The 25,534-nt window shown below is 42.8% G+C and overlaps 2 protein-coding genes across 4 annotated transcripts; both read right to left on the bottom strand.

Moving 5' to 3' along the window:
* Positions 1-188: 188 nt before the first annotated feature.
* Positions 189-15,586, bottom strand: LOC143326944 (homeobox-containing protein 1-like). Of its 3 annotated transcripts, none has more exons than XM_076741133.1 (10): positions 15,389-15,586; positions 10,316-10,810; positions 9,042-9,127; positions 8,807-8,917; positions 7,972-8,128; positions 7,773-7,855; positions 7,199-7,294; positions 6,635-6,726; positions 6,161-6,244; positions 189-6,001 (listed from the first exon to the last, which is right to left on the bottom strand). In XM_076741133.1, the coding sequence occupies exons 2-10, from the start codon at positions 10,807-10,809 to the stop codon at positions 5,672-5,674; spliced, it is 1,533 nt and encodes a 510-aa protein (XP_076597248.1). In that variant the 5' UTR covers position 10,810; positions 15,389-15,586; the 3' UTR covers positions 189-5,671. The 3 variants fall into 3 exon arrangements, with proteins under 3 accessions (XP_076597248.1, XP_076597171.1, XP_076597329.1); XM_076741056.1 differs by having other exon boundaries at positions 6,635-6,729; positions 15,389-15,574; XM_076741214.1 differs by having other exon boundaries at positions 6,635-6,723; positions 15,389-15,538.
* Positions 15,587-17,192: 1,606 nt separating this feature from the next.
* On the bottom strand, positions 17,193-24,027 carry tdp1 (tyrosyl-DNA phosphodiesterase 1). The gene is made up of 16 exons (XM_076740926.1): positions 23,909-24,027; positions 22,696-23,298; positions 22,283-22,326; positions 21,968-22,023; positions 21,687-21,783; positions 21,490-21,524; positions 21,170-21,262; positions 20,920-21,090; positions 20,638-20,716; positions 20,203-20,379; positions 19,791-19,839; positions 19,462-19,528; positions 19,052-19,159; positions 18,694-18,796; positions 18,415-18,517; positions 17,193-17,619 (listed from the first exon to the last, which is right to left on the bottom strand). Exons 2-16 carry the CDS (start codon positions 23,294-23,296, stop codon positions 17,546-17,548), a joined length of 1,857 nt encoding a protein of 618 aa, XP_076597041.1. The 5' UTR covers positions 23,297-23,298; positions 23,909-24,027; the 3' UTR covers positions 17,193-17,545.
* Positions 24,028-25,534: the final 1,507 nt, after the last annotated feature.

Here is a 25,534-nt window from a genome sequence, read left to right as displayed (position 1 = left end):
TCCACCGCTGCATCCTTTGAACATTACATGTTACATTACAGGCTTCAGCTGGATACCACTTATTTACTGCTCAACTAATATGGATTCCAGAGATTTAACGTCTAAATAATCTTCTTACTGTGAGCGACAGAGTCCTCCTAACGAAAAAAAAAAAAAAAGACACACCACATGGAGTCTGATCAGTTTTTATTCCCTTGTAAATAGAATATCAATAAAAACACACCTTAAAAATAACAAATAAGGTTTATCCAACAGATGAAAAAGTAACAAAAGGCATATGTAGATTTTCTACATAGCGATTACAGAACAGTCTACTGTCCAAAAAAGGCACTAAATCTTGAAATAGAGAAGAACGAGAAGGGATAAAAATCTATTCAAACGGATAAAACAAACATCCTGCTGAGGCTTGATATTTTTCATTCTAGAGAATTATTGAAGAGTTTATTGCCAAAATGAAAAATTAACCACTCAGAAGTCTCAAAAATGTTTTTTTTTTTTGTTTGTTTTTTTTTTTACATGACTGATAAAATGTCTGAACCAGATGTTCATTTTTTAAGTAGTATTTACAGTCATTGGCTGATTAAAGGAGAAACATTTAGAATGGAGCATCTACACTTTATGTTGAATGCATGAAAGTCAACTTTTTTCCACTTCAACAAGAAGAGCATTTTGGAAAATAACCCTTCAAATGTCACACTGCAGCTCACGTATTCACCATGTTGATGAAGGTAAGAGACGGGGAGCGTTCAGTCCTGAGGCATGAAACCACACTGACACCAGATCCCCTGCACCTCCTCTTCAGACCAAAATCCTCTACAGCCCCTTTAACATCTGGATCAAGTGCCAATGGAAGCATCCACAATCCAAACAGCCCTAACCAGGAGAATATTTACTGGACTGGATTTGGGTGACAGGTATATTGCCAGAGGGAGAGAGAGCTGGATTTTGGTAGAAGTGAAGTGTGATCAAGGTTTAATTAATGCCAAAGGTGCTTCCAGGTGAAAAACAGGATCTGATCTGAAACGCCAGCTGCTGTGTTCCTGTGAAGAACCCATGAAGGAAGCTCATCCTGTCAAACCAAACAGCGGCCAGGCAGCAGAGCCATGAAGGCAGATGGCAAAAACAAAGAAAGACAACATGCTGAATTGAAGTGCAAGAGCGAAGGGGGACACTGGTGTCACTGCGGCTGGATTTCATGCTAACCTGGACTTCGTACGCATTTCAAGTTGATTAGAGTATGAATACGTACTTTCTGGCACTCTGATTAGTGTAAATAAAAAGTAGAGACAATTTAGGGTCAAAAACTGAAAGCAAAATGAAATGAGGTCAACAAACAAGGACCAAGACCACTTAATGAAATCTGTAAATGAGAAACAACATAAAAGATCAGGAGACTGCTGCCGTGAAGTCAGCTGCTCTGCTTCATTGTGTGAAGTAGTTATTTTGGATCATTTCTTCATCATCGAAGGAATTTGGGCCCAACTTGAACACTGTAGTGTTAAAGTAGCTGGATCTGAAGCATTTTAACAAGCTTGACAAAATCTTTCATTCACCTGATGAGGAAGTCTGCTCCGTGTTTGAAGCGGGCAGAAAATGGCGAAACTGATTCTTTTGTGCAATAAACATCAAAAAGTAGGAAGACGATCGAGAGCAAAACTAACTATTTCACAGAATAAAACCAAGACAGCAGCCTCACTATTACCGTTTACAGGTCTGCTTCAGCTGTTCTGTTTCTCATTACTCAAGCTACTTTTTCACTTCACATTAATTTGCTGCTGTAGAACTCCAAAGTACAACTTCTTGAGAAGACCATGAAGGCAGCATCTGAAATGATTAAAAACCCTGAAATAATCTCAAAAGCGTGTTGTCCTCAGTGAATCCACGATTCACTTCAGAAAGGCTTCTGCTTGGCAGATGTAGAAGAAAATGAAAATAAAAAAACTTTCTAACCCTTGGTGGGATCATATATTTTGATATTTTGGTGTAAATAATTCAAACACATGACAGAACGCTACACAACTGACTAATGATGCCTCAGAGTTTTAGAAACGCCTCAGACAAAAACACTCAGGACAGCTCTGCTGCCGTACATTTAAGAGACATTCCACCACAAAACGTAGATTCTGTCAGTCTGAAACCTACGCTGACGAGTCGCGTCAGTGTTCCACCAGGATGCGGGAATATGTGTTTGTATTTCATGGACTCTGGCGGAGGCAGGAGCTTATGAAGGAATAAATTCTTTCTTGAAGTGGAATTTCCCTTTACTTTCAAACGTAACGTTTATTGGCTCGAGTTCAAGAAGGAATTTCCCTTTTAAAAAGGACACTGACATTTCTGTTCCACATCAGCCAATGAGCCATCTTTCCAGCCTCGTCACAGTTTGCTGTCAGCCTCCTCTTCTACTCTCAACTGTCTAAACTTTGATTCACATTGAAGCAGCCGTGGAGGAACCTGTGGGGTGTAGCTTATAGCTGCGGGGGGGTAAAGTGAGGTATCTGTGTTGAGTTTTTAACTCTGAACTAGTAGCTTAGCCTGTAAAGCACCTGGTGATGAACAATGATGAAGCGCTCTGAATGAAGCCATCATGTCTTTAGCTTTCTTGCATTGGTTCTGATACAGTGATGTATTTACAGCCATTGTAGAAATCTTTCAAGCGCTGCAAAAAATGAAGGCACTTCAACTTAAAACCGCACAAACCGTCGCTGACATGGCTGCGGATGGTTAGATCATTAAAAAGTGTTTAGCGTCACTTAAACACTAAGGTTTGTATTGTACACAGCTCATACGGACAACTTTCCTGGGAAACTAGTGAATAAGCACTTAAAGATGACGATGTACGACTTAATAAAGAGTTTTCTTTGAAATTAAATGAAAACATGCGTCAAATGAACATTTCTCATCCATCCGGCTACCAGCTGATGGTTAAGTATCACCTGTCCGAAAGGCTGGAAAAGGATGAATCCTGACTTTTAAAGAATCCCCTGTGGAGATGAACACAGGTGCATTAAAAGCTTGGACTTCTACAATGGCTGAAAGAACACTCCTCGCGGTGGTTGTTTCAAGAGAATCCTCCTCACTCACTAAATGTGAAACTGTTAGCTTTTTGAGGAAAACATCAGCTTCCCTAATCATTTTTCTTCCTCTTCCTGCCTCTCTGGTTTGTCATTCACACTGATCAATGAAATGTTTCAACAGCAGGGACTCTAAGCACCGTGACATTGATCCAATAAAGTGTCATTTCAAATGAACATACTATTTAAACACGTCGGTATGTGTTCAGAACACATGGCATATCGAGCACAAACACAGATGTACCTTAAAAGGAAATGCATTTTGCTTGCAATAATTTGACACATCTGATGCATCTTTGATTAGCATATCTCTAATACGTAGTTCCACCCATGACTATCATACACTCGGAAAATACACCAAACTTAAACTTAATACTTTGGCTAATGCTTCACTCACCTTTCACCAACAAGAAAAGACTCATACTGATAGTTTCTCTCATTTGAAGCTAAATATGTCTATATACTGTAAAGAGAAATGGATCAGGTGCGTGTGTATGCACATATATACACACGCCCCTTGTTTATAGAATATACTGTATATATGCATGTGTGTATGCATACATACACATGTGGTATATGTAGTATATATTCACTTTATACTTTAATCTGTAGTATCTAGTAACAGTTTGTCACACTGCTGAATACCTCCCAACTGATCCGTACTGATTAGAGATCATCTCACAGTGATTCATTCATTGTGCCTGATCACCCGGTGGGTAAGTGGGCGTACATGAATAACACTCGGCCACCTGGACATCCGAGTTTCTACTTCCTTCAACATTCATGTATTCAGAAAGTTCTTGTTTTTTTAATTACTTGTTATCAGTATGGAAGCAAAGAGAGAGAACACTGAATACCTAACTGTGAAATATGCTCTCCTCTGAATACTGTTATTTAAATCCCACTGAATTCATAGCAATGAAGTATTTCATGTAGAAAACCGCCTGTTTAAGAGGTTTAAACTCCTCATTGTTTCAAGCTGTACAATAATAAAATCAACACTTGTATTTGTGAAGCTGAATGAAAATTGTTGTTACACAAATTCATTAATTTCAAGTGAAAAAAGTCTATGTTGCTCATTCTGAAACGGACGTGAAAAGTTTAATTTGGGCGTTCAGGACACCCAGCAGTGACGGACTCAGTCTGACCCTGGCCTATCAGCTGACACTCTGTCAGTCATGTGATCTAAGTAGGGGTGGAAGTAACAAATTACATTTACTCTCATTACAGTAGCAAAGTATTTTTTGTATATCTTTCAAAATCTGTAATTTTACTTTTACTTGCATACTTTATATCACAAATATTGTACTTCACTACATTTCATGTGCCATCTGTCACAGACTGAAAACAAAAGTCACATGAAAAACCTGTGAGAATGGACCGAGAAGCTGCAGGTGTGTCTGCGGCTGCAGGAGGGCAGAGCTCCACGTCCGACTCTACACTCAGCTGACACTGTGGAAATGTGCGTTGACTGGCCGAGCGTCAGAGGGGGCTGGGGGTGCAGCCTCACTGCGGTCTCTGAACAACAACGCACGATGATGCACTAAAATTCCAGATGACGTCATTATGGGTTAAGGTTAGCATCACAGTTACCTAGCTTTGCCTAGCTAGGCTGTGTGTATGTGTGCAACCACACAGATTTAGATGGTTTTCAGATTACATATTTCAGTGCCACCCATCCAGTGGCATTTCATTTTCAGCAGTATTCAGCTGTGGTTCACTTTCACTCAGTTGCTCACAACATTCAAAATGACTGTGGTCTTCCTTTGCTTCCATACGCTGAGCTTCTTTTAACAGGACAGGAGGTGAAGGTGTGTCTGCGTTATTCTGTCTTTCTCTTTTACATTTTCAAATCATCTTGAGCTCACAGAAATATTACCAACAAGCCGTGACCTCGATGAAACAGCTTATTCTGCTATTCTCCTCACTGGAAGGAATTAACATTAAAAAAAAGTTATATGATCAACTGTGATGAAATACACTATACAATTTTCAAACAAGCAGTTAAAAATGAACTTTCAAATTGATGTATTTACCTGTTGAGGAGGTTCAGTTGTGTGATCACAGTGCAAGACCCTGAAACTATTTGAACCCCGTGTCAAATACAGTGTTGTCCTGCTGTGAAAAATGCAGTTTCCAGAGGAATCTGCACAAAGCATCAGGTCCTGTTAGACCGTCTATGGAAGATTTCAAATGCCCAAATAAAAGCAAATCGCCAGTGAAAAACACTGCTCTGTGCGTGTCCTTTAATGTATGCATTTACTGTGTTAGAATTAAATAATTCTGAATTCATGTCACGTTCTTTCTTTGATTTGCTTCTATTCAGGCATTTCCATAGCCTGCTTGGGAGAACTTAAACGAATAAAAGCTAATCATTATTATTGTCATTATTATAATATACTAGTAATACCTATAAGAGTGTAGCAGAGCAGGTTGGTGGTTGGAGGTAGGGTTGGGAGGTATCTCGGGGTTGGAGTTTACACGACTTTTGGTCTTTTTTTTTTCACTTATTACATTCCTATAAAATCTGCTTGCATATTAACAGACCTCTGATCCTGTTCCATCCATTACTCCAACAATTTCAATATCCACCGCTCCCTTCAGTCGTCTTCCAGCGTTTCCGTCTTGATGTCATTCCCCATACTGCAACTTGCCCCTTCTACCTGATTGGCTAGGGCTTGGTTGCTGTGACTGACAGCCACCTTCTCCAAACCCATTTGGTCCTGGGGCTCGGACAGCACACTGTGGATGGTGGGTTCCTCCTGGAGGGAAGGAGAGGGGGGAGACCAGGACACACCTGTCAATCTGGAACCTTCCGCCTGAGCGCCCGCCCCTGACACTAGGGAGCGGCCAATCAGAGCAGTGCCCCTCTGTCCAGACAAGCCTCCCCTACCCAGGGCGGAGAACCAGCTGGGGAGCAGGGTGGGCACCTGAGTGAGGAGGAGAAATGAAGGGAATGACTCATAGATTTTTGGCTCAATCTAGATTTTCTTAAATTCAAAGCTTCTAATGTACATCTGCCCAGATCTATTTATCTGAGGCCAAAGCTCTGATGATGCAGTTGTAGTGAGGCAGCAGTGCGTACGGACCTGGGTGGGAGAGGACAGGTCGGCTCGGCTGAAACCAAACTGCCTGGCTGAAGCTCTCTTGTCAAATAAGGACACCTCACAAGCCTGTGACAGAGCAGCACAGAGGTTATCCAATAACCAGCTCATTCCACCGTCACAAGAACGGTGTCACAATGCTGCGACCTCTGACTTCTTCGCAACTGGTTATTCATAATGTTAGAGATGAAACACCCATACTGACTAAACGATCATGCTGTCTAAACAGAGGGGACAAATATGCAACTAAATGTGAATTTAAACAGCTTACGCAAACAGGAATCAAAACAAGTAGATTATGTAATGTTTCATCCACTGTTAAACTTTACTGACCAAACGTTCACTAACCCCGCTGCTCCTCACATTCATACCTCTGAGCTGCTCACTGCAGATACCATCATCCTCTCTTGTCACTGGACAGCCCTGTAAGAGGAGTTTGACCATCTACATCTCGTTTACCTGGTCAGGGAAGTCGTTGCCGTCCACCTCGTCGCTGTTGGACTGACCACCTGGACTCTGAACCTCAATGCCGTGGCTCTCCAAGATGGCTGCTTCTTCAAAAACACAAACCTCATCATAGCATATCGACTTCAACAACATCCTGTTACTGCTGCTGCTAAAAATCACACAGCTGCAAAAGCAAAAATTTCCAAGAGGTCATGACAGGAATGTGTGTTCATGGCCAGGTGTGTGTGAAATTATACAGCACGAGCAGGATGGCATCTAAGTGCTAGTTGGGTGAAACGGAGAGCAAAGAACATCCAGCTGGTCTCCCAGGATGTTTGCTGTACAGTCAAAGATCTTTGATGTGTGTTTATTCATTTATTTTGAGGCTGTTTGGGAAAGCAGCACAGCACAAGACACAAGGATCTTCAGGGAGGGCCTGCAAGTATCTGCTTCATGTCCACTTCTTTAGCTACGCTAGGATATATTGTATGTATAGCTCCAACAACATCCACTACTGTTAAACATACACATACACACACACACACACACACACACACACACAGAGGTAGACATTACCAATGTTAGCGCGCCTCTTGATGTCTTTGCGGCGGTTGGCAAACCAGTTGTAGACTTTCAGAGATGTTACCCTCTCCAGATCAGTCAGCTTCTTTCCTGTAACACACACACACACACACACAAACACACCAAGTTAACCAAAAGAAGCTGAAAGACACTGGATGACAGTTTCCAGTCTTGAGAGGGGGACATTGTAAAAACAAACAAAGTAATTCACACGGCAGAGGAAGCACCAGGGTTCTTCTTATATCACACCTCATTAACTACTACATAGGATGTAATTCATAGCCAAATCCATTTCTGTGTGGCGATTTGACATGGAGAGGTTATCAAAGACACTGCTGATCCACGATGTGCCCCTGAGCAGCACATAAACCTTCGTCCTCTGCTAACGAAACAAGAGCTGAATGTCTAATTGGCAATTATGAAGCAAGTTGCTAAAATGAAAGAGTAAAATATTTTTCTTAATCAATGTTGATGTTGATCGATGTTTGCTAATGACCAGCAATTACATTTAGTAATATACCACAGACTGTCACTTCAGTGGAAGTCATTCATCCCTGTTTCTACATACCTGGTTTCTGAATGACAGCATTGCAGGCGGTTGCAATCTCCTCTCTCTTGGCCTCATCGGGGTACTGGTTATCACTGAAGTAGCTGAGTAAACACACAATTATGTATTATTCTTTGTTTCCTTTTCAGCCAATCCAGACCTCCTCCTTTACCTCCATCCCAACCCTCCCAGAAGCTTACCACCTCCTCCTCCTCCTCACCTCTCCATAACAGCCAGACACTCCTTCCTCCAGGTGAACCTGCTCCCGCGCCGCAGACGGAAGCCCGTAGGGGCAGAGCCAAATGAAGGTGGGGCTTGGTGCCAGTCCATCATGTCATCCAGAGCCAATGGAGCGGCTCGCATGGCCAGAGTGGCACCTGAAGTCAAAAACACCAAACAGCTCAGTCTTTTAGTTTATTTTCATGACAGTCTTGTCTCTTCAGACAGTTCTGTTCAGCGACTCTTCACCTCTTCACCACTCTTCTCAAATGTCCTAATCAAATGACTTCATTGTATATTGTAGATCTAATATGTACCTTTGGAGTAAGTACACTTCATCGTCTGGTTGTAAGGACAGAGTACATCCTGAAGTTTATTTTCATTTCTTTCAGAGCATCGAGCCAATGAAACAAATGAAAGTCAAGAGATTATGATTAAAGCATCACACCAGTCTGTTTCATACTGCACATGCCACTGTGTTGGTCTCAACTCAACACAATGCATTCATTGTTCAATCATAAGAAAAGCCTCAAGATGCCCATAAAAATGCAAGCACATGGCATTGGTTTTCTTTTCTATTAAAAGACTCTTTGATAGCAACTTAATGTCACATCTGCCCCTCTCCGAACATTGGACACCAGTCCTGCAAAATCATGGCTAAAAAAACTGTTCATCTCCCTTTAGTTCATATTGCAAGAGCTGTCAAAGGAGACTCTGACTGTATGTGGACATATGGGTTGTCCATTGTGAAATATGCTTTTAATAAATGTTGGTTAGTGTTGAAGAGTGGGAGGTTATGCAGGAGGTGTAGGCCTGAAGGTGGCGGGTGCTGTTACCAGGGTTGGTCTTCTCCAGCTGGTACCAGCGGAAGAAGGCTCGTTTCTTCTGCTCGCTGAGGTCTGATCCCTGCTGCAGGAGCCAGTGGGAGATCCGGCTCTGGCTGATCCCTGGAGGAAGAGGAACAGAGCAACATCCGCATCATCAGTAGGCTGGATGCGTGCTGGCATGCCAACTCTTTCTGGTGCTGATTTAGTGGGCCTGGTTCAAGTGGAAGATGAAGATGATACTCACCCGTTACCTGAGCAACCACGGCCTGAGAGATCCGCCTGTTTGCCAGGAAGGACTTAATCTCCTCTTTGATCACAGCACTGTCCCTCCTACAGTCCGAGAGGACAATATACTGTTTAACACAAAGTCCAATAAACGTTCACAGCTCAAACAGTCTGATATTACTGACACACACGGCACAAGACGACCGTCACTGTGTTGAAACCAGCTGCAGGTCTGCAATCCAAAGCCAAACATATTCATGGCAGTGGCTGCTGAAGCTGAATGTGTGGCCCCATCCTGCTGTAATATCCGTGGCTCTCTTTCTGGTTTGATTTTCATACACCCTCGAATCCATACCACTCTGATTGCTGCTCTCTGACTGCAGACTACAGATGAGAGGTACTAGTGTGTGAGTGTGTGTGTTTGTGTGCGAGTGTACACAGGATACAGTATGTGTGAGTGTGTGTAGGCATTAATCCTTGTATCATATTCAGATTCAGAGTGGGCTACAGGCAGGCTTGTCGACCATCAGGCCCTCTGTATCAACACCTGCTCTCTGCTGCAGGATTGTATGTGTTGGCATTTCTGGACTTCACTTTCTGACATAAACACCAGCCGGGCCAATTTATCGGTTGGGTTCTACAACTGTCAGTCGTTATTTTACGGATTTGAGAGATTTTTGTGCTAAAAACACACCTTTGCTTGCTGTCAGCGCCACTTTGCACACTGTGGAAGGGCATCACTCCACAATGTCCAATGCTTAATACAAGCATTTCATTGGACAGGTGGAAAGGTGGTCTATCCTTCGTCTAGCCACTCATCCACTGTGTGGGAAATAATTCCACATTAAAAGGCTTATGGAAACGGTTGTGCATTGCTCTTTACAGAGGTGGGATAAAGCCCAGCATGGACTGGCTCGCCAGTAAAACGCGAAGATGATGTCGCACTCAAAAACTTATTTGGACAAGTAAGATAAACAGTGAAATTTATGCTCAGTATAAAGTGTTTGCAAACACTTCTCGGTTTTCCCTTAGCTTTTCTATGGGAAGTATCTGGAACAGTCTCCCATGCAGTGGGACCATCAGCCAATCATATCACCCATTGATGAATTATCTGTTGCTGTGTATTTAAACATGATGTAACGCTGTTATCAGATCGTGTAGCCTGACAATCAAATCTCAATCAACCATCAAAATGCCATTCCTCAATACCTTCTCTGAGCTCATCTTGTTTTTCCTGGCAGCCAGTTCTGGTCTAACCATCTCTGAGTACAGACAAGTCTAGTCTGGTCTCACCTCATCAAGTCCTCCACCTTGTCATCAACATCTATGTCCTCTTCACTGGTCTCAAACCCGTAGCCTGGTGTAGTCACGCTGCCACTGACCACACCAAGAGGAAACCGGGGCGGTGACAGCTTCCCATTGGTGACAGTGACTAGACCGTTCTGAGCCATGGTGACGGGGGAGGCTACTGGAATCGGCAAAGGCGGAGAGGTGGTGTCAAAGTTGTTATTAGGTGACAGTGACAATCGGTTGTCAGGGAAACTTGTTTGAGTGGCGGTGGAAGTCATGGAGGAAGAGGCGGCGACGGCGCTGGAAGAAGACAAGGAAGACGAGGGAGGCAGGTAGGAAGGTTTGTGGGTCAACTTGTGTCCATGCTTCCGATCCAGGTGGTCCAGGGTGTCCAGGGCATGGAGGACCTCCACCTGTGTGATCCCTGTCCTTCTTAGCCTCTGGAGGAGGTCAATCTGCTCGATGGTGAAACGAGGCTCCTCACACTGCTGGAACATCCTAGAGGAGATCATAACAACACCATCAATACCAAAGAGAAATGACAAGACACTCAGTACTTTCACTCAAACGCTGCTCTCTGCAGTGCAGTTTGAAGCAGTGGTATTTTACATAAATATTCCCAGCTTGTAAGATTCTCCAGTTGTCTCCTACATCGCACATTAAATATAATTCAGTATCAAAGTTCAGCCTCCTCCAGAATAAATGGAGTTAGGTCAGCTGCGCCACTCAAATACTTCTTGTAGGTTGTGCCCCTGATGAAATTAGACTTGATTTTCTCTCGTAAGCGGAAACCACTGTGTTTCAGAGCACAACACACTACAAGCTACACGAAAGCATTTTTCTGCAAACAGAACAATTCTGTGCAATTTAGTTCACCTCACTGTCTACTTTAATCATGCAAGTAAAAAATCACAAAAAAAGCTAAAGGCACTGCGTGGACTTTCTGACCACTAGCAGTACTTTGCAGTAATGTTTTCATGAGCACGTCTTTTGTTTGTAGTGCCCACATAGTTGGCGTGATTTACATCCTGCCACTGGTTTCATGATGTTTTGCTGATGGACAGCTGTTGGCAGTAACGCACCAAAGAAGAGTTGCAATGCTCCAACAAACACAATGAAGACAAAGACTGCTAGCAAGAAAACATGGACGTAAACAATGCACAGTTTAAAATATTGAGTAAAAAAGACATTTTTCTTTCTTATTCAGTCCTGGATGGTTATCCCCCACATCACGTCCAGGACATGCATGCATTGTTTTCTGTGAATCTTGTACATGAGTGCACAATTTGAATGTCCACTAGTGACTAAGAAAACTATTAAATACTGTAGAGAGGCGATTCAAGAAAGCACATACACTGAGTGTATTGCAAAAAAATAAAATAAATACTGGCCATAAAACAAGTCAAAAATGGGGCTTGGTTTAATGTAGATTTCAGTTTCTACCTCTGATTAACTGATTTAGGTTTTAGCTCATTAGTGATTTTTCTCCTCGCACTGAGCTTCACATCCCTGACAAAAAAAAAAAGAAAAACTCCAATGGGACAATCACAGAACAAAATGAAATGAATGTACAGTCACATCTGTTCGCTTCCTGTCTGCAGATTTACAGCACACACACACACACACACACACACACACACACACACACACACACACACACACACACACAAACAGAAAGATGTCAGAGCTCAGCAGCTGCTATCCAGATATAAAGTGCATTCCTCCAGACTTACTACAGCACATACCTTTTCAACCACAATAATCATTTAATATTCAAATAACGTAATGTGTGGTATGTTTTCAAACCAAAAACGTGGCCACGTCAACGTGACATTAAGGACTGATCTGTCATTTCTAAAAACTGTCGTAATAACAGTCGCTGAGGAGGAGAGGAAGACAAATGGAGAAATGAGATAACACATCTGTCTCTGTGCTTTTTTTTCTGATGCCGAGAAGAAAAATAGGCCACAGCAGAGAATCAAAGTCAGCAGACATGTCAACACTTACACAGGGAAGGAGGGTGAGGTCGAGTGTGTATCTCTGCGCGTGTACGTGCGTGTGTCTCGGGAAAAATGCCAAGAAAAATTTACATCTCAGGCAGCCAAGCCGCTCCATACTTTCTCTCAGTGCTGCAGAGGATGAGTCACGCTGTGTAAAGTTAGACTGATACACAGGATCGATACAGGCCTCCAATGGTATGCTTAAATCATAACTGATGTTATTATCAACAACACTTTATTAACAATAACATTATTTCATTTATTTCTGTGTAGCATTTATTAAGTCTTCTTTACAGTTTTCCTGCACTGCAAAACTGACAGAATTAACATTTAAATCACTTAATGATTGTTATTACTTTTGGCACTGCTGACACAAAAATCTATGGTTTGCGTAACATTTCTCTGACCAAAGGGAGGCATGGAAGGAAAGTGACAGCATAATAAAAAATAATATATATTCAATCAAAAAGTGACAAGGACGATCCTAATTTTCATTCATTGGCGACTTCTTGCAAACAGCAAACAGATGACAGGAAATGAAGACAGAAAGAGATGGGGAATGACATGCCACGAAAAGTCCTCGGCCGAATACAAACCAGGGATGTTGAAATTCATGGTTGAAGCCTTAGTCCCAAGGCCACCAGGGTGGCGCACCAAACCACTTTTGCCTTTCAGTGCCTGCCACTGTCCTGTCTGAGTCTGGCCAGAAAGACGGCTTTACGAAGGGTTCTGGTGGCGTTTAGCTTTGCTCTACATGCACAGTGAACTGTGACGACAACGATGTTTGTGTGTAAATTTGTCAGATGCAACCTAAAGAAAAATTTAGAATGATCAAAGGAAACAAGATGCATCTAAGTGCAACAGACAGGCGAAACACATTTCTAATCACAGCACTTTTTGTAAAAGGCTGCTTGAATACTGTGGATTATTCTCATATTCTGTCAAAAATCGATCTCAGTTTGTAATCTAAGGTGTTCACAAGCAAAGGAGGATTAACAAAACACTGTGAAAATGTGACTTTCAATGTATGAACAAGTGTAATCTGGCCAAACATTTGGGCAGTTTTTGAATAAATGCTGAAACCAGCCACCAGGGAAAAACTACACTATTTTAGCCAAATCTACCTGCTAAATCATCAATCTTCCAGCAGCCACTTTGGCAGGAAACCAACTTCCTCTACAAGGTGCTCTATTTGTAGGAAGACACGGTGGCTTTTAGATGCACAATGACACCATGTGACCAGGAGGCAAACAGAACATTTCCTTCCTGCTCTGAGAAAAGAATCAGACTAATTATTCAGCATAGCCTTGCAGACAAGAGTGTATCCCATCCGACATGCATCTTGCCTCCAAAGCAAACCATATCAGGGCAGCAAACCCACCTGTATGTTATGCATTTGTCAGTGTCTGCCAGATGAGCTCGAGTTTAAACTTTTACTTTTTCACACTATCTGGAATGTGTACCCAGTCACTTCAGTGGACACTGAAGTTTCTCATCATGGCTACAGTACATTAACAGAGCCTTTCCAGTAGGCACGATCACTTTGGTAATAAGGCAACGCTAGTACAGTACAGGACAAAGTACTTTTATCTTGTCATTTCTATCATTATAAATAGACAATGTCAAGAAAATATGTCAGATTATTTTGGAAGCTGTAACAAACTGTGGTCCAGTTTTAAACTGATGTTGGCAGTCGAACACCAAAGCAGTGTGTGTCACAGTATGTGTGATTATGTGAGGCTGGGAAATACGTTGTGTGCAAGTAGGGACAGAGGGACTAGTAATCAAATAGTGCTGACTGTCACTGCTCAAGTCCTGAAGAGATCTGTGCTGAGCAGCAACAGCAGGAAGACAAAGGACAGGAGCATGGACACACATGGACGGACACACAAACACACACACACACACACACACACACACACACACACACACACACACACACACAACACACACAAACAGAAGTCACAACTGAGGTAATACTGTTTGACTCAAAAAGTAATGTGCCTTTCCAACTCACACAACGCTGTGTGAGCGTTCTGGAGCAGGACACTGAACACCTAGCAGCTCTGTAGCTGAGCATGTCCTGACCTCTGACCTCTCTGTGCAGCACAGAACTTCTCCACAGAATGCCCCCAATAAATATATCAACACACTGTCCAAATGTCTCTAGGCTCTGTATCACAATCCGGGTTCACTCCGGAGACTACTCACATTTTCTCTGTCCAAAACAAATGCTTAGACAATGTCTGCTGCGCTTGAAGTATTGCGCCTAATAAAGGTTTAACGTGTTACAGATAAACTGTATTAATGTTCCTGAACCCGGTGACCTGCCTCCCAGCCAGACGTGGCATAAAGCGCAGCCTGGTTACAGACAAGAGCCAGCTGAGCACATACACAAAAGTCATTTAATTACAGTATGCAACTTTTTAACCAGCCTTGGAACCCGAAATTTAACAACAACAACAAAGAGAACCGCTGGCTCACGGGGCCGGAAACAATACTGTAGCAGACCCAGATGTCAAGGGCGACCCGATGCAGAGTGTTCTCTTGAAATGATCGCCCTTCACGCCGAATCACACTGAAAAAATAATGGATTTTAATGTTGCCCTGCTCCAAGGAAAACAGGCATGCTCGATAGACGGTGTCTAAAGGCGTTTAATGGATAACGAAGAACAACAACTCAATTCGGCATGTATCTCACAAACTAAACCACTCCAGGCTAAACAGAATAGTACATGTTATTACTAGTTCGCCTGTTGTTCACCGGAATTATTACACTCTACTAAAATGAACCGTGCATCGCGGTAGCGAGCATTAGACCAACTGGAAAAGTTGATATTAAGTGTTTTTTGGTGAACTCCGTCCATGCCGAATTAGAGACTGACTACTTATCATTCAGTCAAGACCGTTAACAGCAGTTTACGTAGAGTGAACCTTCACCGCAAAGTAAAACGCTGCAGCACAGGCGGAAATTTTAAGGAGTTTTCAGTTATCACTATACAGAGAAAAGGAAATGCATCGGGCTAGCGGGACCGTTTTAAGACAGCAGTAGTTGGAGCTGCAGGACTTAACTTACCTTAATATTCCAGTCTAAGAGCCTCTACTGATGTTTCTTTTACCATATATCTATTGTCTTGGAGCGCCAGGACACACGGACACTGACAGTTTTCCCAAAATGTCTCCTCTGTCTCTAATTGGGTTTCAATCCACCGTCAGACAGATTCGCCTTTTGTCCGGCAGACAGGCGCCATGTTGACACAATGACGCAAGGAACGACGGGAGTTGCAGTGTACAGAACTCACTGTACTCAGAAGCGCCACTTCATTCGTTACACCTGGCAACAACTGACAACACAACATCCCTGTAATACTGCCTACCTTTAGGCAGTATTACAGGGTTTATGGTGTTCAGCTTTTGTTGACAGTGCCAGAGAGGTGTTGATTCAACTCAACTGTTTTTGTTACTTAGTTTGTTTATTCAGTCAACTTTCCAAGTATTTTGTCCCTGCTTTTTTCCCCACATTCAGTAAAACAATTCCTTTTCCTTATTTTACCTTTCTTAATTTTTCACAGCATAAATATTTAGGTGCCTCTTAACAGTCGCACATGCACACACACATATAAACAAAAGAGTTAACTTTCTATATTACACCTAATCAAACTCAAAACCTCATGCCATGTTCTGTACCTACAGAGCAGGAAAATGTGGAACCAGACAGCTGAACACAGTATTGCTCCTGTGACCTTTGAGTAATTGGAACCACCAGGTCTGTTTCTTCATGTACATTAGTGACATGAAACATTTTTGGTTGCTGTACAGTATTTCATCATGGCAATCAGTGATGTGCACTGGATCAAAGGGACAGCCTGCATTACCAACTCATAACCCTGTGCACACGCTTAGAGTTATGTTCAGGTTTAGTGTTCTTCTTAAATTAGTCACATCAGTGTGGTGCTCGAGGGTATTTAGGATGACTACTGGGTCACCTGGGCTGCTGAAGTGCTGCTCCATTTAAAAAAAAATGTCCCATTAGGCCACAGTCATATTGTATCTTGGTTAAAAAAAATACATAAAAAATAAAAAATGGGAATTTTAGCAATAAGAACAAAACACACAGGGATTGTTATCCTGCTTGTGACTTTCTGGAGCTGACAACAGGGTCTTAGAATACTTTTACCCAGAATGCCGCTGATGTGTCAGGACCAGAAGGAACCTATTGGTATGGCCCTTCCTTAAATCAGTAGCACTTGTGCTCATTACTCAGAGTCCTGCTGGTTTGCATTCTAGCTGCCGAGTCAGTGACTAATAAACACCTGGGAAACAATGGGAATACAATAATCACCATAGTAAGGAAAGCTGCAGTGCTGTGAGTCCTGACTTACCAAGAACTGAGAACTGCTGCTGTGTGCAAGGAAAAGTGTAGAACACAATTACCAGACTACACTGTGCATACAATGATACAACATTTCATTGAGTATACTGTTGATCGCTCATTGGTGTATATTGATTGTGTCCATCAAATCTGCAGCGTGCTGGATGATGTTAGCCAACGTGGCTACATGACTGTGTTCAATCCGATTTCCGACAGAAAAGTTCACATGACTTTGGGGTCGTTCTTGAAGAAAGCATGTCACGATAAAGGTCGTCTTCATAAGCTGCTAGTATGCTGTTAGCAAGATAAGGTGAGGTAATTCAAGTGCATATGACACGTGGGAGACATTTTCCTCCAGGGCTTTCAGCCAGAGAGCAATGCTTGAGTGTCTGATGAGTAGAGTCAAAGGTGAACAGGTAAGCTCGTTCTGCAGGCGAGTGGCAGTGGGGTGGGTGGAGATAGGAGTGCAGACTATTTGCATATTCATAGATCTGCGTATTCTAATTGAGCACAAAGGGTGCAGTTACATCTTAGCCTCCTGAAGGATAAAACATCTAAATATGCAATTTTGAAGAACAGAGATGAATTTTTCAAGGTTTACTCAATGTTCTGTCAAATTTAGATCCTCTTGCAAAATTTAAGGAAGCACAACACCACTGCTGGACAATAAAACATTGTTCTATTTATTGGTAGAAAACATGTGAGTCTCCAGTACGGTATAAAATATAAAAATAAATGTTACTGACAACTAACACCTATGTATAGTACTGACAGTTACAAACAGCAGTTTTAAAGAAATAAAGAGGTCGGCTTGTGTGCAAGTGTGTGTGTATGTCTGTGTGCGTCTGTGTGTGTGTTCATTCAGGAGGGAACCCAGATGTTGCCATGTGTGTCCGGAGCCTGGCTATAGGGAATGTTCCAGATCCAAGGCTGATCTGGAAACAGAGAAGGAAAATGAAATGTGAATTCTTTGGTTTCATACATAAAAGGGACATTACACTGGGCCAAGTGGAAACATTTAGGCCTGCTACACTGTCTTCATTCACTGTGTAAATGGAGGCGCATGCCTCACTCAAAGTTTAATATTCAAGTGGTATCTCAGAGATCCCATGAATTTTAAATTATGCCCATTCAGCTGCTAAAAGAAATTGGATTGAATGTCTTCAGAAAAAATCAATATGATATGAAATGCTTTGAATTTAACTAAGCATGAATTTTACTCAAACCCTTTGTTGTTTGAAGTGCTGCAGGAAAAACTGCTGGGGGGGGGGGGTCTACAGACATTTTACAAGCACTTTTCATCCCAGCTCAGAGAGAGCATCTGACAAGATGTGAACTAAACCCATTTCTACTCTTGTCAGATTAGAAACATTGTTTACACAATACAATAAATATAGCTTAAAATTAGGGAATCAAAAAACATATAAGCCACAAGGCAATGATGACAAGAAAAAAAAAATATTTAGGTCTGTCTGAGATCAACAATATGCCACGAATCCCTAGAAACTGATTTAGTCTTAAACTGAAAAAATATTTCTACTTTATCCTTTTCCAAGAGAAATGAGTGTCGACAGCATTATCACAGAGCATGTGGTATTTCAACCGCGGTTACACCTGAGAGGGGCCATTCCAATCTGCAGCAAACACTGCGTGACAGAGCAACACAGTCACTGAATAATCCAGTCTGTACATAAATACACACAGAAGATATCAAACACACACTCCTGTACCTTTAGGGGAGTAGCATGTGGGAGGGAGGTCAAAGGGCACAGTGAAACCAGAGGAGGAGGAGACAGGAAATGGACTGTTGTCCACAGGGAAGGTCTTCATGTTCTGGAAGGAGACAACCATCACACCGCGTATTACTACACACCAGTATCATTCAGCACACTGTTTCTCCGACACTGTGATTCATGTGTTCGAACACTGAAAACACTCAGAGGTGTGTTTCAGGTGAAGAATGACGTGTTAGCACAGAGCTCCTGTCTGTCCGTGTGTGTTGCTCTTACAAAGGCGGAGGGCACGTACAGGACTCCCAGCTCATATGACCGGACCATCACCTGAGTGTTGTTCTTCTCCAGTGCACCCCAAGCTGCTTTGGACAGGTTGGCACTGAAACGCACACAAAAACACACACTCTTTAGTGCTTCAGTATGGCTGTGTGGACGAGGAAGGAACGAGCATATCAATCATCTGAAATGATCGTTTCAATTCATCTTCAAAAGGGCGTCATAAACAGTTTTATCTGCTGCTTCGTCTGTTAAACTGACAGACTGATGAGAGGCATAATGACACAACCACAATACACAAATCACACAAGCAGGTTTTATTACTGATCATCTTCTACATCGAACATACGACACACACCTTGTGACAAGGAACCAGGCCAACTGAGTGAAATCTGGTGATGCCCTCATGTACGTCTTGATGTGTGGCATAGCATGACTCCTCCCTGTCGCGTTTGCCTTCCAGCGGCTACACGCAGACGACAATGCAAACAAGAGTAGTTAAGTAATGTATTAATAGGGCTGTGTAAGCTGGAGGTGTTTACGAAGCTAAAGTCACCTTCTACATGCTCATGTCTCATCACTTCTGACCATATTTCAGATGCAATTCAAGTGTAGAATGTTTACAGTGTAAATTAATTGCAATATGGGCATTACAAATGAAAAAAAAGTACAGATATCATGACTAGCTAAACAGTTTTAGAGAGGTTGATGTAACATAGATGTACTAGTACAACAGGACTGAATTTTGACTGGTGGAAGGGAACTTACTGGAAGTAAGAGTGGAGCCAGAGTTGTTTCTGAGCTGTCTGGATGCTGTAGGGAAGAGAGCCTCCCGCTGGAGGACAAAAGACATGCACATCTCAATAAAACACACAGCAGTCACTCAACAATCAAATCCAAGATCAATCAAGCAACACGTCTAACACTGATGTCTGCGGTGGGCGATTAAATAAATAAATGAGGCACCAAAAAAGCTGCTAAACTGATCATGCTGTCGCCAAAATGAACCTGTGTTTAGCAAAGGTTGTTTTTATTTCCATACAACCACTACAACACATTACATATGAACAAAATATAATAAGACAGTTTATACTCACCTGGATAACCTTCCAAACTTGTCCTCACATCTTCAACTGATGGATACAGCTGCAAAAGATAACAAGTTGTTTCAGAGGTTTTAAAGGGACACTGTGTCACTTTTGCTGATCTGTGACCAAACATGACAGTAACACTTCTACATTTGACAAGAAACCTAAGAGATCGCTCAGTAGCGCCAGTGGAGGGGCTGAATTTTCTATCAGGCATCATTGTGACTGAAAGTCTTTACAGATCGGTTTTAGCCTTTAGATTGGTTATTTCTCTATTAAAGAACAGAATGATAATATGAGCAGCAGCAGCCACAGAGGACCTCATTTGTATTGCATTGTTTTGGATTATCCTTCTCATAGCATTTGAATGCAGCATCACATGAGCAACAGACCATACTGAGTCTGTGCTGGGGGAACGTACCAAGTGCATGGGGGGGTCTGAGCGAAGAGAGGATTTCCCCAGGGTGGTCATGGTGCGCTGAAATTCCCCTGCCAACCACTTGGTCTTATCCTGTCCCATAGAGCCAATGCTGGAGAACTGGCCAATCACAGGCCACTTTTCCTCACCAGGAACAGGCTCTGTGTGGTCGTACAACAGCTGATGAAACAAGAAGAGAAGAAAGAGCTAAAGAAATATGTTAACATTTTAAAGTGCCTCTGAAGATCAGCGTCTGTGTTAAGCCGTGTGTTCAAATTCCTGCAGGGAGCTCTGAAATGTAAAAGCTGGCTGAATTCAGATTATCCTTTGAATGAAGCTATATATAACATAGAGGAACTGGAACTACTGGCAGCTTGTGTCTTGGCTTGCTGCATGTCAATAACTCGTTAGAGTGCAGAAACAAATGTAAATCTTTACCTTTCTCAGCCTCAGGTGGCCCCAGTGCTCCATGTCTGAACCCACATATCTCCCTGGGGTTGAGCCCACCAAATAAACCCTGATAATAGAAGCGTATAAGATAAATTACTAGTAATCCAGATTGTACAGTAGATTTACACTGAACTGCAATGAATGTTGCAGGACCGTCATTGTTACCTGGTTGGATGGAAGAGTCATTATTCTATCTCCTTTTTTTCCAGCATGACTACTCCTATCTATGTGAAGCGTGTGCATGCATATGTCCACCTGTACGTGCCTCACCTGGTCTCCGACAGGTCGTGCTCTTCGATCCGTTTGATCCACTCCTCCAGTTCCGGTGCTCGGTATGATGCCAGGTATTTCAGCAGGTCCCTCTTAAAGAAGGTTGGTGACTCACCTGCGCTCGCACTGCTGCCCTCTGGTAACCGTGGAAACATGGGGCTCATCCACATCCTGTGTTAGAGATACTATGTTCAGGCGCATTTCCATAATCAAAGCTCATGTCTGCTTCCTGTGCAGCACACAGGCTCACCCTTGTGTTTTCTGGTACCAGTCAGCTCTGATGAGGTTGGAGGTCAGAATGATGACTCTGAAGCCTTCCTCGTACCACAGCAGCATCATCTTCCTGCACGAAGGCACACAATATGGACGCTTCATATAACAACAACAAAGACTCTAACACCTGTAACAGCTGCAACGTAAGCCGTCTGGTGCTGAATGTAAACGTGCCATTTTAGACAAGAGGCACACAGACAATGCCTGACTAACCTCCACTTGTGTCAAACTCAGTACGTTGGAGTTTGTGACAACGTCAGCAAAACAATAATACCATGAAGGGAAAGAAATTCTTACGTGTGGTGAGTTCCAAAAGCAATATCAAGCTTGGCCTGTCAGGGAAAATCACACACATTAGTCCCATTTAAATGGAAATCCAGAGCCCGTAAAGAACAGCCTCAGTCTCACTTTAAAGATCAGAGTGTATGTACAGTAATTTCAGCCAAGGAGCACTTCAGAGAAACTGTTGTTAAACAGTGCAGTTGAGTTTGTACCTGGCAGAATCGAACATGAGGATAAGGCTGAGCCTGCTGCACCAGCCGGGCCTTGGCCTCCCTCTTATCTCCATGGACGATCAGAACCGGACGATCCCTGTCAACACAACCCAACACCAACCATGAATTTCATTTTTTCAATACATACATTTGCAAACATGTGATACAAGCCATGACACACTAGAGGATGCTGTCGTTAGTATAATGTGGACATGAGCAGACCGCCACTGGGGGTGTGTGTATGATAATGTGATGCTTGCAGCAGGAGAGGCAGAGCTTACCTAAACTCTGGTGGATACTGCTTAACCATCCAGGCAATGTCGAAGCAGTAGTTAAACTATGAAGAAAGACAGAACACTGGTATTAATGGCCAAAATGACTCCACCTGGCAGATGAAAACAGGAGTCTACAGTCATGCTAACAGCTAGCTGTCAGACTGTTGTGCTGTTACTTTTTGCTAAATGCTAATGCCAGCATCACAATGACAATGCTGACATGCTAATATTCAACAGATATAGTGCTTACCATGTTTTCTCATCAATGTCAGCATGCTAATCAGATGCTAGCCAATTTCCACAATTCATATGGTTACTCACCTGAACAGATTCTTTCAGGGTCCCGAATAATGGAGAGAGAATGTCTGGATGAATGAAAAAAGGGAAGATTTCTTGATCGATCAACTGTAGACAAGGTTGATGACAAGAAGTGATAGCTGCACCCCGCTGATTTCAAACATCTACAGCAGCGACATCTTAACTAAAGATTTCAAGTAACATTAAGACACTCAGCCTCTGTTCACCCAGAGAACAATTTCATCTGTTCTTCACTTTGACTGGGAGCTTCCCAGTACAACCAGCCATGTACTGCTGCCCATTGAATGACTCCACTGGAACATTGAAGTGCTTCAAGGACATTTGGAACTTGAACTTGCAACATCTTAATCAAAAGCATGAAATGCAGAATACAGACTGTCTCTGCACCAAATGGAAGTCACTGACAGTCTTCTCACCTCTGATGTGCAGAGCTCCGCTGTTGTACTTCCTGTCCAGGCCTGTGACTTTGGTGAGGTAAAACCTGAAGGTGTCATTTAGACAAGGAACACTGGATTCAAAGAAGTCCTCTGACTCTTCGATGTAGTAGAGCCGGCCGTGGGGACTAGGAGGGCGCTCGTTCTCCACCTTTGCTTTCTTTGTTTTGGGTCTCGGAGGCGTCTTGTTTGAGACGAGACTCTTCACATCTCCATCATCACCATCACTATCTGAGAGAGCCCAGCCTGAGCCGTCTGACACCTCTTTCTTACGCTTTCCAGCCAATGACGGGCTAGTTTCATACTTGACTGGATTTAACTGGTTCATTGCTGCCGACTGCCTGGCCTCAGAACCAATAACAAGTGAGGATACAGGGGTGTTAGCTGGTTCTGCTTTCACCTCCACAGCGGCTGTCACTGGTTCCAGTTTGGGGATGGGGAGAGAGACAGACCGATGGGAGGTGGGACCGGATCCGGTGGGTTGGTGGGTTTTAGATGTCGTAGTCCCGGAAGCAGGAAGATCCTCATCATCGTCATCACTGCTGGAGACTGTCCACTTGCCATGTTGACTGTCCTGAGACATGCCTGACCAGAGAGACAGAGTTCAAACAGCAGCCGAGCAGCAGGATGAGAGTGAGCCTGAACTGAGTGAGCTACGGCGCTGAAAGGGACAAGTACAGTACAGCTTGATGTGGCCAAAAGTTTACCCTGATTTTATCCATTTCGAGACCAAACATCGAATGATATCCATGAAAGTAGAACAGACCGCTTCTGAGCCAAGTTATTCCACCAATCTGGTGCTGATTAACAGCTGCCCTAACAGAGTCCTATATGTTTGCAGGCGAAAACACAACTTGCAGTGTATCAGTATTTGGGTGTATAAACACAATGAGGTTGAACACTGAATAGCGCAAATTTAATAACGGGAACTTCCAGGGTCTCAATCTAAAATGCGTGGACACACATCAACGTGCGAATATGGTTAAAAACGCGTAAAGTATGAAAATACCAATTAAAATATAAAGCAATAAAAATGATTTTATATTTAGGATTAACATGGCGTGTACAAATGTCAATAGAAGCCCAAGAGATCATGCAAGCTGGGCGAGTTTAATTGACAGACTTCGATGATCAGATGGTGTTTTAACTGTTACTGTGATGACAAACTAACAGCTGAGCGTCATTTTTCTTTTACCGGGTCAGAGAGGAGGCTCAGGTTCACGATGCTGTGCGTGCACACACTCTTCTATCCACCGCCAAACAAACTCCTGCACATCTGCATGAGAGGAACAGTGCAGGAGGTGCGCATGGCACAAGTGTCCGACTCGAAACTCCTCTTCCGGTCTGTTTTTTTGAAGTTCCGCCACAACAGCGAGATCTAAATCCATTAACACAATGAGACACAGTTCAGGTTTAACTGAGGAGGGTTGTACACAAGCATGATCATTACCAGCTAACGGCTTACCTACTTGGCAAAGCTTTCAAAGTAATTTCTATTTCAATTTTAAATTTATGATTTAACTTTAAATTTGAACAAATATGAACTATCACCACTGTGTCCCTATAATGATTCAGCTTGAATGTGAAGTGAAATATTTAGGCATAAAATTGATCAAATATGTGAAAGAAAGAGAAAAAACTATCTATGAATGAATAAATCCCTAAATCACTGGCTGACAAGAAACCTTTCTGTTTTGGGCCAAAACTTGTTGTCAAAAGTTGAGGCAATATCTGGATTGGTCTATCGAATTCACTCTGTATGTTGGCCTTCAAAGTATTAAAAAGGTTAAGTCTATAATCTATAAGTTTATATGCCTTTGAGCCTAAATGTATGTTCCTAAAACTCTGAAAGTAACCCACATGCTTTGATTTAGCCAGAGTAGACTAACTTGATACAGTCTGTGTCCCAGATCAGAAATGCTGAAAAAGCCCTCTCTCCATACCTAAACACACAGACGGAGGAGCTGATGCAAGACATTTATTTCACGAGGACTGTGGAAGTACCAGGCATGGCCACAGGGTGGTATGAGTGCAGCAGTATGAGTTTTCAACTCCAGAAAATAGTGGGATAGGAGAGAAAAAGAAAGATAACGAAGATGTGGGTTTTGTGATAAGATACTGGGCCATTGATATTCTCATAGAAAGCAGTTAAGTGCAGACACACATATCCTGTGGTTTCCCTGTGTGTCTCTGTGTTCTCTGTGTGAGGCTGCAGCAGTATATAAACACCAGCTTTCCTCACAGCCTTCACCAGATTGTTCCATCACCCACAGTGGAGGCTGACGCTCTCAAATTTACCTTTAAAACCTTTCACTTTAAAGCCTTCTGCCTGCCACCTGCCTACCTGCTCACTCTCCTCTGCCGTACCCTGTTCATCATCCCCGCCTGCCTTCAACCGCCTGACCTCACAACCTTCAGTCCCCATCTGACATCCACAATTTTGAGTTTAGTTTTACAATAAACCTTTCAAACTGTTCTCTAGTCTGAGACGTCTCCTTTTGGTTCCTCAGAGGACATCAGCTGACTGGCTGGAAACAGCAGCCTCCATGTCCTCGATAGCACACACAGCACTTCCTCTGGCACAAAAAGTGCTTTCATCATCCATCAGCTGGAAGGATTTGGAGCACCCATCAAATCTCTTGTACACAGCTTTGACCATGCACCTGCCCACTAAGCTGCAGGTTCCAAGGAAAGCAGTTTTTGGAAAGTATCCACACCCAGCTAGGCAGGGACCTGCTGACTTAGTCAGTAATTTGCCAATCTCAGCACTGGCAGCTTCAGTACTGGTATCTATGTCTGGTGCTTCCAGGAGGAACTTCAG

The sequence above is a fragment of the Chaetodon auriga genome, chromosome 1 (genome assembly GCF_051107435.1).
Source record: "Chaetodon auriga isolate fChaAug3 chromosome 1, fChaAug3.hap1, whole genome shotgun sequence".
Classification (NCBI taxonomy): Eukaryota; Metazoa; Chordata; class Actinopteri; order Chaetodontiformes; family Chaetodontidae; genus Chaetodon; species Chaetodon auriga.
Note: the sequence above shows the minus strand (reverse complement) of the source record. Positions and strands in the feature narration are given on the sequence as shown.